This window comes from Anabas testudineus, chromosome 8 (assembly GCF_900324465.2).
Source record: "Anabas testudineus chromosome 8, fAnaTes1.2, whole genome shotgun sequence".
Classification (NCBI taxonomy): domain Eukaryota; kingdom Metazoa; phylum Chordata; class Actinopteri; order Anabantiformes; family Anabantidae; genus Anabas; species Anabas testudineus.
This window is the reverse complement of record NC_046617.1, coordinates 160,546-173,595: the sequence shown is the minus strand read 5'-3', so window position 1 is coordinate 173,595 and position 13,050 is coordinate 160,546. Positions and strand designations below refer to the sequence as shown.

Genomic DNA, 13,050 nt, shown 5'->3' with positions numbered 1-13,050 from the left:
ACCAAGGTCTTTTCCTGTTGCACTAGATGTAACAGAATAGTAAGGCCATTCTAGAGTTACAATGTGATCTAAAATGTTGCTTCTAGTTGCATGTGGTCCTATGACTAGTACTTCTGTCTTATCAGGTTTAAGCATAAGGAAATTAATTAGCATCCAGTCTCTTATATCCTTTATACATTCAACTTTATTAAGCTGTTTGATCTCATCTGGTCTTGATAAAACATAACCGTCTCGTCAGCATAACAATGAAAGCTAATATCATGCTTATTGCTACCATGATTCTAACCTATTCAGTCAATCAGTGCTGCGACTAAAGCATTATCAGTAGTCAATCAGACTACAATCAGTAGTCTGCAGTGTTTTCACAAAGTACTATCCACTGAGTTGAGTGGAGCCAGTTCCATGCTGTGGAACTGTGCTGTCCCTGAATGCAGCACATCAAACCTACAGGTGGCTCATACCATCTCTTCTATATTAACACAATGTTACATTTTTTAATTTAAAACTAAAACTGCACAAAAGCAAATGATAGGTCTTTTGAACACAAGAAATATCTCAAATTTTAATTTCTTACTTTTAATATGCTAATAATTTTGCTTTTAATTGTTCTTTTGGACAGCTGCAGTAGATGACAGTGCTACTGTGAAGTGTCTAAATTAATTTAGCAAACTCCATGCACTCCAAGACTACAGCATGCACTTCAAAAGTTCTTGGGAAAGTTACTTTCCAAATTCCAAATTTACTGTTTAACTTCTCAACCATTTCCTCACATACAGTGCCACCTTTGTTTTATAGGAGGAACACAGTTGCAGCAACCAATAGTCCAGCAAATTCCAGTTCAAATCAGATTCAAAATTAGCTAAACACTATGCCCCTGATAGTAATTTGAACTTTTTAGTTTATCTTTATTACTAGTGACAAAAAAAAAAGGTGTGGGAGCTATAAAACCTTATATATTCCACTTCAAGGTTACACAAGGAATCCAAAGGGATTTGAAAATTGGTTGAATTTACCCAACTGTTGTAGATGAAAGCAGCCAATCTGTGTGTGTAATGTGGGTGTGTGTTGTTTGGTTTCCATTAGACACAACCCAGCTCACTGGGCAAACAGCAAATTGACAACTGTGACAGTTTCATTCAACAAACTTGGTCATACAGGGATGTACATTTGCACACACACTCCCAGGATGTATTAGTATTTCTGTTGGAAGACAAATGGAAAGAGTGGGGAAAAAAAAACACAGAGATACAAAGACCTATGAAGAAGCCGAAAGAGGAAGTTACCTATGTGCTTCTGTCAACAGCTCATAAACCTCTTCACTGTGAGGAAATAGCCAGGATAAGAAGTTTGCTTTTCGTGTTTGTGTGCGTGTGTGCCTGTAGGTCAACATTGAGGGGCTAGCTGCATACAAACCCCTGTGTATCACCCAAGTCCTGGGTGTGTCTGTTTGCAGTGTGTGCTTTCCTATACAGCCTGATCAACTCCCTGACCCTTACAAAGACCCTGTGTCACAAATTAAGGAGGGGAACAAGGCAGGTCTGAACTGAAAAAGGATTTATTAAGCAACACTACAAAAACCAGGGAAACTAAGGCGGGTGTCACCGACACTACAAAAACAGGTAGAAACACGAGGACAAAGTAACAACTTAAAACTACCAAAATGGCTGAAAAGAAAGTAGAAAATCAGGATCTCAAAGTACAAAGCAAAACCACTGCTCAAAGGCAGGAAAACACTCACAGGAAACACAGGTAATAATGTCCAGAATTCAGAGGGGAGAACGAAGTCCAGGGAATCCAGGGGGGGGAAGCAGACAGGGCTGAGGAGGACAGGCAGGTTTAGCAACAGGCATGGAAAACAGGCTGGAAACAGGTGGGTGAACGACGCTGGAGACAGGTTGGGAGCGACGACGAACTGACAGAGGGGAAAGGGCTGAGGAGAGCTTTGTAGCGGAAAGGGGGCACAGGTGAGTCCAATGTTCAGCTGATTGCTGCGAGCAGAGGGAGAGAAAGGGCTGCTGGGCGGAGTCCAGAGGGAGAGTGAAGTGAGGGAAAGAAGGAAAATCCTAGGCTGGCCTGGTGCCAGGCCGAAACGGTGACACCCTGCTGTTAATGCACGTTTTTACGCTGTCAGCATAGAATGAGCACATTTTTTTCCTGCTAAGCATTTTGTTTTATTACTTTGACAGCTATGTTGATCAGTTATATAATTGATCGGAAATGGCTGGAAAATTCACTCGGCCTGTCTGATGATGTCTGATATACCCAGACTTAATCCATTCTCCGTATCCCAAGCCTGGCAGACTAAACATGATGGGTATTAAAGCTGAACCTTTCAGTCATTTTTTAGAACTGAGAAACCGACTTAACACCAGTTAGTTCTGTGATGGCTTTGAGAAAACTAGGGTTTGGACTTATTTCTTCAGCTCACTTATTGCAGTTGTTTCATAGCTACTTCTGACGTTTTTTATGTGCAAAACTGAGTTCCCCACTATCATCGCAAAAATGTCTGAAAATGTGCTCTTTTATCAATATATTTTGAAACTCTTCTGTATGATGATCAACTGTTCACTCAGTTTTCAGTTATGAACTTCGACTATAAAATGGTAAATGGTCTGCACTTATGTAACGCTTTTCTAGCTAACTGCTACTCAAAGTGCTTTACACTGCATGTCATTCACCCATACAAGCACACGGTTCAGTATCCTGCCCAAGGACATTTTGGCATGTGACATGGCAGCCGGGAATCGAACCACGATCTTATGATTAGGCAGATCGACACTTTTACTTTCTGACATAATTGGGCAGCATCTCAACCTTATTTGAGGTGCACAGCTGTTATCTTATTTTCCTCTTATGATGCACCTCCATGTGCGTTAGACCAGGGGAAGGCCTAACCCTCACAGTGTACACAGTAAGCACATGGAGACATGAGTACACACACAAAGGAACAAATATTACCAAATAAATAGCATATTGTGTTCCCGCTCTCAAACTCCCAAAAACAATGAAAACTAAGTATGCAGTGACAAGTTAAAAGCTGGGTTATTCATTTACATTTAGCAATTGTTTTTTTCTAAGCAACTTATAAGTAGGGTACAATAGTAGGCAGGGTAAGCGTGAGGAGGTCTTGCCTAAGGACCCCTTCTGGAGGAAGGCCATGGCTGGGATTTACACTACACTAACCAGCCGCGCTAACTGAAAAACAATGGACACAACATTCACCATGTGTTTCCTGAATGTGATCACTCAAATTGCCACATTGTTTTCCTGACATATTTCAATCAGTATGCACTTTCTTCTAATTCCAAGGCTAGTTAGAAGGGTTTGTGTGCTATGTGACTAAATTGTTTTACCCCTGGCTTGGTTAATCCCTGCAGCAGAGTTTGAATGATCAATTCTGTTTGTCAAAATCATGCTGGGATATGCTTTAGCTTCTTATGAAACTGAGTTTGAATATGCAGGTATGTGATATCCAATTTTGAATATACTTTGTATGACAGAATTACAGACCTGTCTCCAGACTTGTGACTGCGGTTGCTTAACTATGCCTATAAATAAGAGACGAAGAGATGAAAAAATAGTGTACAGCATGTGTTGTAACTGTTCAGTGGAGAGTAATATGTAATACTATGTAATTAACACAAAATAGTAGTTAAAGTAGTTTGTGAAATGTAATGTTGCTACAAATACTAAAGGTGTAAGAATTCACCAAATCCACATTTCAGATCACAACACACTGTAAAGTGCAAATATCTTATTCTATAATGAAATGCTGACTTATCTGGAAAACAAAAACATTCAAACCTTTCGAGATAAAATGTAGTTTGTGTAATGTTCTAAGTTCAGTTCGGCGTACTAAGTGTCAGTGTTCGGTTCCCTGAGTGAGACTTACTGCCAGTGTTGTGGAGTGTTGAGCTTTGTTGTTGATGTGTTTTGTTGGTGAGGAAGACTTTTGGAGGTGAGATTAACTGTTTTGCTGAAATACATGTTTGTAATGCAAACTGCGGAGAGATATAAAGGCAGTAGTTTCAGTATTGACTAATGCTTGTTAGCAGTTGAAAAACATGTAAGCACATTCATCAGTATGTGGAACATCCACAGCAAGTGTATTCAAATTCAAGCTGTTGTCTTTTTAAGGTTCTTTGACATGGAAAAAAGTGAGAAGTGATTAGTGAGAAGTGATTAGTGATAACAGTAATTTTAGGTAAGTGAGAACATCAGAATCCACTAAAATCATTAAGTCTCATCTGAAGGGGGCAAATACATGTAAACATGTGTCTCACTAGGCCAACCAATTGTATGAACATGGACTGATAAACATAGGCTGGAATATGATCACTCATCAGTCATGTAATACAGGTGTTGGCCTGCGTCCCTGAAATCATCTATTTGTGTTTAAGATGACTAAGACTTTTTATGTGTCCTTCACATTGGTGTATTTCGCCATTGTGTGCTGTATTGCATCAAAGAAAACAAACAAATCTTCTTATGTAGACAAAATCAGCAAGAACATTAAGAGTGAGAAGTGGTTTGTGTAAGACGATCCCTATTTTATCTGCCTTTGTTCTTGCTGTTGATGCGAGTGAAAGCTTAGTTTTAGTTTACACATAGTCTACATAAATGCCACATGTTTCACCTCTCATTCACCTCAGTACATATCAGGTGCAATCACTGGCATTTCTCTCTCTCTCTCTCTTTCTGTGTGTGTGTATTTTGGTCAGAGAGAGATGATGCAGGTGGACTTTCTCTCCACGTGATGGAAGCACTGAGGCCTGTAGAGCATTAGCTCTTGAAGGAGTGGATGCTTCATGTCCTGCAGGCTCAGTCACAGTTAGTCTTCTAACTGTTGTATCCCTAAGTAAATGTTCAAATTTACATTTAGATATTTGGCATTTAGATATGAGGGTCAGTGAGGTAGTACACATACAGCAGTAAGAGCAGCTTACCTCCTTAGTTATTATTTCCTTTTATATATTTTAGAGAAGGAAAAAAAGTAAACAAAACATAAAACTTATTTTTATGTGTTTCACCAATTTATCTGTTTTAGATCCAGAAGTGTTGGATTTACAATAAAACCATAGAAATGCATCTCTATAGGTTTTTACAGTGGCAAGAAAAAGTGTGTGAACACTTTGGGATTACGTGGCGTTTTGCATGAATGGGTCATAAAACGTGCTCTGATCTTTATCTAACTCACAACAATAGAAAAACACAGTCTACTTAAAATGATAGTACACAAATATTATATGTTTTCATGTTTTTATTAACAATAACATGTAAACATTCACAGTGCAGGGTGGAAAAAGTATGTGAACCTTTGGACTTAATAACTGGTTGACCCTTCTTTGGCAGCAATAACCTCAACCAAACGTTTCCTGTAGTTGCAGATCAGACCTGCAAAACGATTAATTTAGGACCACTTCTCTTCACCAAACTTTTTCAGTGTAGCAATATTCTTGGGATGTCTGGTGTGAATCACTCTCTTAAGGTTGAGGTTAGGACTCTGACTGGGCCACTCCAGAAGGTGTATTTTGTTCTGTTGAAGCTATTCTTTTGTTGAATTACTTGTATGCTTTGGGTTATTGTCCTGTTGCATCATCTATCCTCTGTGGAGCTTCAGTTGGCGGACAGATGGTCTTACGTTTTCCTGCAAAATGTCTTGATAAACTCTAGAATTCATTTTTCAATCAATGACAACAATCCATCCAGGCCCTGAGGCAGCAAAGCAGCCCCAAACCATGATGCTCCCTCCGCCATGTTTTACAGTGGAGATGAGGTTTTGATGTTGGTGTGCTGTGCCTTTTTTTCTCCACACATAGTGTTGTGTGTTTTTTCCAAACAACTCAATTTTGGTTTCATATGTCCACAGAATATTTTGCCAGTAGTGCTGTGGAACATCCAGGTGCTTTTTTGCAAACTTCAAACGTGCTGCAATATTTTTTTTGTGTTTTTTTTCAGTGGTGTCCTCCCATGTACTCCATTCTTGTTTGATGTTTTCCTTATTGTAGATGTGTCAACAAAAATGTTAGCATGTGCCAGAGATTTCTGTAAGCCTTTAGCTGACACTCTAGGATTCTTCTTTACCTCATTCAACATTCTGCGCTGTGCTCTTGCAGTCATCTGAACAGTCTCCCTAGGACGACCACGCCTAGGGAGAGTGGCAACAGTGCTGAACATTTGTAAACCCAAGACTGGTGTGTGTTTTTAAAGGGCAGGACAGCTTTCAGCAACACGTCCAATATCATCACACTGATTGGTGTGGTTCTCTTGGAGAAGTCATTGGGCTTTTTCCACCCTGCACTGTGAATGTTTACATGTTATGTTTAATAAAAACATGAAAACATCTAATGTTTGTGTACTATTATTTTCAGCAGACTGTGTTTTTCTATTGTTATGAGTTAGATGAAGATCAGAGCACATTCAATGACCAATTAATGCAAAACTCCACATAATCCCAAAGGGTGCCCATACTTTTTCTTGCCACTGTAGTTCAATGTAAATAGGTAAAATTCAAGGGGTGCTTTTTCAAGTCTTGACACAACTTGACTTCAACTGCACACTAGAAACATTCATTTCCAAGGCTGGAGAAAAGAGAGCGACAAAGTGGAAGAAGTACAACCGCTGAAGAAAGAAGACAGAAAAGTCAGTTTTACTGATCATAATTCTATGCAAATCAATGAAGTTGGCATGATGACAACTTTTACCATTGTTCCTTAAAACTACACTATGCTCTCAACACATTTTACTGTGTGGCACATTGAACAGCCTGAAATCAATGCAGAAAACTTCCTAGAGCCTCTCACTTGTCCACTCAGAAGGCCTAGATGAGACAGCATACATTAAAAAGAAGGAAATACTGAAGAAGAAAAGTGAAATGAAACCAACGAAGTTTAGTAAATGTTTGGTAAATTATAAGAAACACTGTGACAAACCTGAAGTGATTTGTTATATTATATTGAATGATAGGATAGGTCCATCTCTGGGTGTCTGTATTTTTACACAGAATATCAGGCAAGAAAGTTCATTGAGCAGCTGTTTTTTGTGTGTCGTGTAGGATGAAGGCGTAGGATGGGAATGTGAAGTGTCTGGGAATCATATATTGTGGGTGACGTAGGAATGCTGTCACCTCTCAGTATCCTGTTAGTATCCTTCAGATAGCTCTGTGTCATTTGTAGGCAGGCAACAGTGGACATGTTCAAATCACTGCAGCAGATGTGGCACAATGACGAAGAGGCACAACTGCAAGTAGTACTTTTTTCTGTGTGACAGAAATGTAAGCTAACTACTGTCTGGACTTACACGTTCACATTTTCCATCTGAGCCCATTTTAAAACAACACTTGCATGCACATGCAAGAAAACAGTTGAGTGTGATTGCTGTAACCTTTCACCCGATGCATACTGGCTAAAAAAAAACTTTACTTATTCTGTACCTCAAGTGACATCACTTGAAGCAAGTAATAGACTTTACACAGGTCTGCCTTTATGTAACTCTTTAAATAAACAGTAGTACCTGTAAATAGACTGTAATGTGTCAAATCAGTGGACTTCCTTTTTATGTGTCTCTACGGAGTCTTTGAGCTTCTTAGCTGCCAGGAGCAGCAGGAAATTTGGTTCAGTACAACGTTAATAGTAAATCTACTGTCCACGACCTGCATAACATTGAACAGCAGACCCAGTTAAAGAGTCGCTGGTGACAATAGTGGAGAATTTAGCAACTAAATAGAAGAATATTTCAAAAACACAGTAAATATAGGAAGTGGACTGATCAGGTAGACACCAAACCACTACAAGTAATTATGTAATTCAGTGTTTGCTGGCTGTAAATTCCCCACTATTCACAATAAAAACTCTATTAGCTGATAATATGTCAGGGGTTTGCAGCTTCTTCTATGAACCCCAAGTGTCCAAAACTATATTAATGCAGCTTTAAATTCTGTCAGGACAAGTGGAGGAAGAGGTGATTTACTGCCATTTATAAAATTTCTGTTTAAATTTTGCCCTATTTATCGTGTACAATGTCTACATGGATACAGGTGCACAAAAAGTGCAGATAAAAAACAGAGAACGAAATATGTAGTATTACTGTCATCTAAGACTATGCTGTTGCAAGACGAAGACCAGGAAACAGGCCACAGGCTAGGAAATGCATCATCCTCTGACACACATACACACACATACCACAATGCCACGCCCCTCTACACACACAGGCAGTTAAACGACATCCTGCCCAGTTGTATGTGTGTCATTGCTGACTGCTGTGTCTCCACACCAGGTAAAGAACAGCTCTCTCCTTCCTGTTTTCAGCTGTTAAAGCTGGAATTCAGTCCTCTGTGTTACATGAGCATGGTTATTCTTCATGTGCTGCTTTCCACTGTTAGTCAAGCACTTTCTGGTCTCTGCTGAAAGTGTTACAGGGCTGCCACATTTGAGAACTAGTTTGCATGCTTATCAGTTGTATGTTGGCAGAGAGCAGAATATATTGATACCATTGTAACATAACTTTTTAGATTTTGTCATGATTACAATTATTAACTGTGGTGCTAGGTTAGGCTGTGGAACACTGGTTATTGTATTAGTAGGAGTAAGTTGGTTGTGTAACCTCAATTAGAGGTTTGCAGCAGTGTACACAAAGAGAGGGAAATTTGCATTTGTTAGAGACTATTTTAAACAGCATTTGTGGTAGCAAGGCCATGTGTACAGTCAGTCTGCTTATGGTGATGATGGGGTACCTTCATCTGACGATGTGGATTGTTCAGTGTGGCACATTGATGTGTCGGTTGTTATATCGACCAAGCCAACGTCAAACAACTAGAGCCGACTTGGATGGAAACTGCACACTGAACACATATAGCCAAGGGTAAGGATACCTACAGAAAGGTACAGAGAGAGAAAAGAAGAGGCACAACTGAAGGAGAAAGAAGACACTAAAGTAATAACAAACAATGGTAGTATATAAATGGATGCGGAGAGGAGCTCAGTGTATCAACCAAGCAGTCGTGAGCTGCTTTCATATATGAACTGCTGTGCTGAACATATCTAGACATTACCTTCGTGAGCTACATGTGAGAATACAAACGTCCAACTCGGAGAGCTTGAAGAACTTTATCCTGATAGCCCTCTACTACAAATTTTAGGCTATTCAAGACTTTATATGGAACCAGTGGTGAGAAGCTAATGTCGGAGATATTTGGTCTTTTTTGCTAATTCTAGTCAGAAGTCTGCCTGCAAAGAACTTTGGCTTGGTTACTATTTTCACGCCATCCTTGCTCACCACATATAATTTATAGCTACTTCTAATCAAGAATAGGTCCGATAACAAGTTGTAAATGGTACTGGTATCCATTTATTTACTCATGCAGTGATTCACTAAGCTGTGTGTTCAGTCTGTGTGACAGTTGTAGTAGAAATATTTTTTATAACTTGATAGAGACAAGCTAATGGCAGACAGATGAATTTTCAAAATTCTTATTCTTATAGGGACATGTACATACAGTAGCATAGGCTGGTGCCACATATTGCAGCATGTCCATTGCTGTACATATCCACGCAGTTGCTGGTCCTACCAACCTGCCCAGTGTTTTCGCTGCTTCTTGTTGTCAATCTCTATTGGGTCAAGTCTTTCCCACAGCTCAGTAGTAAAAAGCATACAGTGCAGCTCAATTTGTTTTAATATGAGTTTAAAGTTCTGATCCATGTGTTCATGTGACTAGGTAATAATTTTATTATGGAAAAATCGTTTAATAAAACAAAGTTTTTAACAATAACATTTAGTATACTTATGATACCAGTGCCAGTGATGACTTGTCCCTGTAAAAAAACTTAGTAACTTCGCTTCGTCATCTTGCTTCCTAAGTAAGAGAACAGTCAGACTGCATGATGGGAACAGACATGCCATGATGAGTTTTTATGATGTTGAAAATGAGAAACTATTTATTGTAAGCACCTAATGGTGAGTAATCAGGTAGGATGTGACAGGTATTTTGTTGTAGGGGAGTGGTTAAATGAACTGTAAATAGGACTAAAGTTAAATGTGAAGCTGGTAGGTGACATTTATACTAACATAATTATACTGCTATGTATGATGTTTTAAAAGGGGTTTTATGTGTGTGAATGTCATTCTCTGTGTTTTCCAGCAGCTGTGTGAAAACCCCGGAAATTATTTTCATAATACAGTTACATTTCCTCATTTTTCTTCTCACTTTTTTTACATTTCTCTCTGTATCGCCACCTCTTCCTGTGTGTGAAGAGTTGTTTTCTTCTAAAACCAAATCCAGTTTTTTGTCCACTGCAGAAACTTGTCATATGATCTGACCTTTATGTCTGCCTTTAGTGAGGCTTGTTGAGTGTTGATAGTTGCTCTGACCTCTAACAAAATGGTTAAATATGAGGGCATGATTCTGTAAGTAATCATAAGACTATGCTAGAATTTTAAGCTTGTGTGGTTTCGCCAAGTGCTGTATTTAAGGTTCTCCATCTAGAAATTATTGTAGATTAAGGAGGGGTTAGGGTTAGGGTCCCTATTTCTTTTTAATAAATGTAGTGGGTTTGGCTATGTGTTGAGTTGTTTAGTATAGAAACAAGTTTTGCACACAACAAATCAGCTCTGCTACAAACTAGTCTCAGCAAACCTCTCATCAATTTACACATCAAGAAAAGTAAAAACTTACCTGTACAATGTAAATATCAATATATATCAATATATTGACTTTATAGCTGTTAAACAAACTGTTAAGACATCACATATAGAACAGAATACAGCAGATGTAAACAGAGAGAAGACAATTCTTAAACTTTCCAGTAAAATGACTGAATAGAACGAGGAAGTAAAGTATATTAACATGTGGTCAAATCACAAAATTAAACTAGCATGCTAGTTCTTATTACGGAACATGTCCCCGTATAGAACACAACAAGGAACAAACACATACAAACTATGCAGTAGAATGTTAAAATATGAACAGGACAGCCAACATCCTTGTGATATCCTGTATTCCACATCTCTTTGATATAATTCTTAATATACATACAGTATGAATGTTCTGTTTATCCAAAACTAAAGTTGATGTGGTTTGTGGTTAAAAATAAATTGCTTAGAGACAGTCTTGGCAGATGTGGTCCTTCTATACTACACAAAGCAGCAAAGTCAAATGCGCCACATGTATTGCATAAATAAAGGAAAGTATACCTACACTAGCATGGAAGCAGACAAGGAAGGAAAAACAAAGGTAAATAACTTATAAAACCTTAATAGATGGGTGTAGCCTTGAATAATAACTTTGTAGGAAGTAACTGTAGGAACCAACCAGAACTACAAGTTGTAGTTGAGTTAATGGGGAAAAGTGGAGGTCTTCTAGTATTTCAGCTGTAGTTTCTCTGTATTTACTTACTTATTACATGTGGTAATTACCATTGCATTACTATAATTTCTCATGTCTTTACCAGGTAAATGCTTAGTAATCAGGGGACTATAATAAGAAAGGGTTACTGCCAAAGGCTTACAACAAGAAAAACTAAATGAGGTAAATTTTCAGATAAAGCAAGAGCAGAAAGTGATAAAGGCAGAGTCTAATGGTGCGTGTTTTAGAGAATCAGAGTTGAATTCAGCTAATTGGTTTTATAGGTCAGATCCACTTGGAGCTTGTGGCTACAGTCCTGCACCTCAATCCACACAGTCACTTACTGGCAGTCCAGACCATGGCTAGGGCAGGGAGGGAAGCTTGTCCTTCTCCTCTCAGGGATTAGTGGAAGCTCCTTGGGCTATTTGCATGTGAATAGATCCTGTAGCTGCTTTTAGCTTACCAACACCCCCACCCCCTACCTCCCTCTCATTCTCTCGCTCTCTGTCGCTCATCCCATCTCCACTCTACACACTCCTCCTGACATCAGAAAGAACCAGATAGGGAAAGGAGAAAAGAGAAAGTGCAGGACCATCACTGTGGACAAACTTTGCAGAAATAAGAGTATAGAAGGCAAAGATAGAGCTCTTCCAACTGTCTTTTCAGAAAGCCCTCTTTACCAACGAGAGAGTCACACAACGGGCTTTTGTGAATGAGAGAAGGTAGGATTTCTTTGGTTTCCCTCATTCCCTGTGGATTTCAGCGGGGTACGCTCAGTCTCATGGGCAACAATGAAGGCTGACAGGACTGGTCCACTTTGGCGGTCTGAATGGGGCTGGGGGGTTGTTTCTTAAAGTCTGGGCTGTTGCATGAAACTGTAGCTTGCAAGAATCACAAAGTGCTCTAACTCTGGTTTGTAAATGAGGTGTGGACAGGGTTTTACGAGTTTTTAAAACATACATGTACAAAGTAAATGCTGTTGAATCTGCAAAAATACAAAGCAAGTCTTCAATCTACCACATTGCTTTTATCTGCTACTCTGTCATTTCTATACCGTTGTATGACTTTTTCCATGTGTCCTGATACCACATAAATATTGATCTTATATTTATTTCTTTATTTTTATCAATCAGCCATAGCTTTATATCTTTAGGTGCCACAACCAAAGATTTTGTAAGGCAGTTTTATTTGTTTTTGCTGTACACTGAAGACATTTGCTTTTTACACTCAAATGATGGATTTGAAATTTCAGGTTTAATTTGATGGTATTTACACCTATATATGTTAAACAACATTCATAGAAAATAGAAAATTTTAAGTGAGCAAAATAACGGGAACATGTGCCTGATGATGGGGGCTTCAGGTTAACCCTCTAGCTAATTGTAGCCTCTTAGATTTATTCTTAAATAAAAATGCTACTCTCCTCTTTAGAGGACATCAAAATGAAAACCAGAAATGAATGCCTGAATCCAACAAAATAAAAGAAAAAATTAAAAACTTCATGTCACGGGAGGCATTGTAGACCTGGAAAAGTGGAAAAGGGAGTTCAGGTAGGCCACTGCTGTTGATTTGACCACTTTGTAGGCAAGAGTCAGGGCTTTGAACCTGATGTGGGCAGCTATAGGAAGCCAATGCAGGGATCTGAAAAGTGGTGTAACGTGTCCTTTTCAGCTGATCAAAAATTAGGCGTGCTGCTTCTGAAAAAGGCAAAT

At 38.9% G+C, this 13,050-nt stretch overlaps 1 protein-coding gene across 3 annotated transcripts in view; it reads left to right on the top strand.

Moving 5' to 3' along the window:
• The window catches only part of sept12 (septin 12), a 72,528-nt gene that overhangs the window by 21,808 nt on the left and 37,670 nt on the right, over nucleotides 1-13,050 (top strand). Inside the window, exon 1 of one of the 3 annotated variants that reach the window (XM_026344914.1) lies at nucleotides 8,193-8,274. The exons of 1 other annotated variant lie outside the window; for it this stretch is intronic. In XM_026344914.1, coding sequence (XP_026200699.1) covers nucleotides 8,238-8,274 — 37 coding nt within the window. In that variant the 5' untranslated portion in view covers nucleotides 8,193-8,237. Of the gene's footprint in view, nucleotides 1-8,192; nucleotides 8,275-11,957; nucleotides 12,061-13,050 lie in introns of those variants that run through there. One more of the 3 variants, XM_026344922.1, reaches the window with a different exon arrangement.